Source organism: Rhinolophus ferrumequinum, chromosome 11, assembly GCF_004115265.2.
Source record: "Rhinolophus ferrumequinum isolate MPI-CBG mRhiFer1 chromosome 11, mRhiFer1_v1.p, whole genome shotgun sequence".
Lineage (NCBI taxonomy): Eukaryota > Metazoa > Chordata > Mammalia > Chiroptera > Rhinolophidae > Rhinolophus > Rhinolophus ferrumequinum.
In genome coordinates this window covers 47,056,451-47,058,777 of record NC_046294.1, presented here as the reverse complement: position 1 = coordinate 47,058,777, position 2,327 = coordinate 47,056,451, and the positions used below count along the sequence as shown (strand labels likewise).

General features: G+C 48.0%; 1 protein-coding gene across 1 annotated transcript; it reads right to left on the bottom strand.

Annotated features, from left to right (window-relative positions):
• Positions 1-916: 916 nt before the first annotated feature.
• Positions 917-1,864, bottom strand: LOC117031279 (putative olfactory receptor 52P1). The gene has a single exon (XM_033121784.1). The coding sequence runs from the start codon at positions 1,862-1,864 to the stop codon at positions 917-919; it is 948 nt and encodes a 315-aa protein (XP_032977675.1).
• Positions 1,865-2,327: the final 463 nt, after the last annotated feature.

Below are 2,327 nucleotides of genomic sequence, written 5' to 3'. Positions count from 1 at the left end.
TTTCATCTGTGTTAGTTTACAAACTTGTCCCTGTATATGGAAGACAGGGAGAGACCTAAGACAGAGGCAGACCACTTTAGATTGGTAGGTGGCAGGTTTAATAAGTCAGGGAACTTACATATGGGGCTTGTCTTGGGCAGCTGCAAGATGAGTTGATCTCCACACTGGCCCACCAGAATCTCAAAAGTTCATAGTTAACTGGGTTCAGTTCTTAACATGTTAAGTTCTTAACAGATCTTAACATGTATTCAGTTCAGGTGGTCTCAACAATACCTTAACCTTGAGAAAGCAAGTTCTTGAAACAGCTCCCACTGTGGGAATGGTAGACAGAGTATACGTTCCAAGGACAGGGGAGGAGGTGAGGACCTTCGATTGCCCTCATTCAGCTTGAGGATCAACCAGTAGTCATGTCCTCTTGAGTATGTCCTCCAACCTTCGCTCTGCCTCTCTAATATTCTCTTTCCTCGCTCCCCATGTGTGTTTCTTCCAAAAGACTTAGCACTCACTGAGGGAAGTATCCATGTATCCCTCTTAGAGTAGAAACACCTGACTGTGGATGACAGTTATTTCTCCTTGTGAGACCAGTAGTCAAAGCTTTCTCGTTTTATCAGGATCTCCTGGAAGGTAGGAGCCAGGTCAGAACAGCAGAGTGGGATTCCCTGGGAGACTATCATCAGCTTGGTAACCATGTTTCCCATTGGACAGGGCTCCCTGATCTTTGTAACAGTACCTACATCACAAGTGGGAAATACCTGATTGTTCTTGCCCCATCAGATTTGTGCTATACCTCCTTATCAAAGTAAGGATACCATTGAGTGTGGGTTTTTCTCCTCACTATGCTGGGAACCACCGGTCTCTTAACCTTTTCCGAAGGGCTAAGGGGATAGGATAGGGTTCTAGGGTGGGGTTGAAGACTTCATGACTGAGCAGAGCCCTGCTTCAGCAGTCGGAGGGCCCCATCCCGGATCTGCTTGGTCTTCATGCCATAGATGATGGGGTTGAGCATGGGTGGCACAACAAGGTAGAGATCAGCCAGGAGGATGTGAATGTGCTGAGGCACATGCTGGCCAAAGCGCTGCGTGTAGAATGAGAACAGTCCTGGTGTATAGAAGAGAAGGATGACACCCAGGTGGGAGCCACAGGTGCCAAAAGTCTTAATCCTTGCCTCCTTAGAAGAGAGGCCTAACACAGCCCGGAGGATGAGTGCATAGGAGACAGCGATGCAGATGGAGTCAGTCCCCACCACCAATGTGGCCGTGGTGATGCCATAGATGTTGTTTGGCTGTGTGCCCCCACAAGCTAGCTTCACCACAGCCATGTGCTCGCAGTAGGAGTGGGCCACCACTCGGTTACAATACCTCAGCCTTGCCAGCAAGCAGGTGAGTGGTGTCATGAGCCCCAAGCCACGAAACACAGCTGCAGCCCCCAGCTTGCCCACAGCCTCTGGGGGCAGCAATGACCCATAGTGCAGTGGTCGGCAGATGGCCAAGTAGCGGTCAAAGGCCATTGCTAGCAGGACCCCAGATTCTACAGCTGAGAAGCCATGGATAAAAAACATCTGAGTAGCACAGGCTTCAAAGGCAATCTCAGTAGCATTTGTCCAAAAGAGTGCAAGAAGCTTGGGTACAATAGAAGTACAAAGCACTAGGTCAATGATGGACAGCATGCATAGGAACAGGTACATGGGCTGGTGCAGTGCAGACTCTGAATGCACCACCAGGAGCACCACCATGTTGCCGAGCACTGCCAGGGCATACATGGAGCAGAAGGGAAATGCAATCCAAAAGTGGGAGGCCTCCAGGCCAGGAATTCCCATGAGCAGGAAGGAGTTTGGGTTCTGATGGCTGCGGTTTGTGAATTGCATGGCTAAGTCGAGGTCGGGTGGGTAAAAATGCCTCACTTCTTTGCTCTGAGCCCTAGGAAGCCAGGAGAGATGAAGCTATTGGGATTCATTCTTATGCTGTGGTTGAAACTGAAATGATAGCAAGAAATATTTTACTTAAACCTCATGAAAAACATCTGGGATGAGAATATTGAAGATCATTGGGAAATGATGTAAGGCAGGAGGTGAAGTTATCATTAGCAGGTTTCAAGGGAGTCCTTTTTACTTGTGCCTGATTGAATGATGTCATGGCTGTAGAATCCTCTCCATGGTGAAGGTGAGAGGCAATAGACTCTTACAGCTTTCTCCTCTGTGCCTGTGAATGCTCTTCTGCCTATAGTCTGTTATTTTCTTCTGAATCATTTGCCTGTGTAACAATATAAGAGTAATGTAGTGATCAAAGCTCAGGTAGATTGGAGAGAAGACTCAAAGCATTACTTTTCAA

What these genes read in the sequence shown, in the direction of transcription:
- LOC117031279 (XM_033121784.1), bottom strand. Translation starts at nt 1,864, where the DNA reads ATGCAATTCACAAACCGCAGCCATCAGAACCCAAACTCCTTCCTGCTC.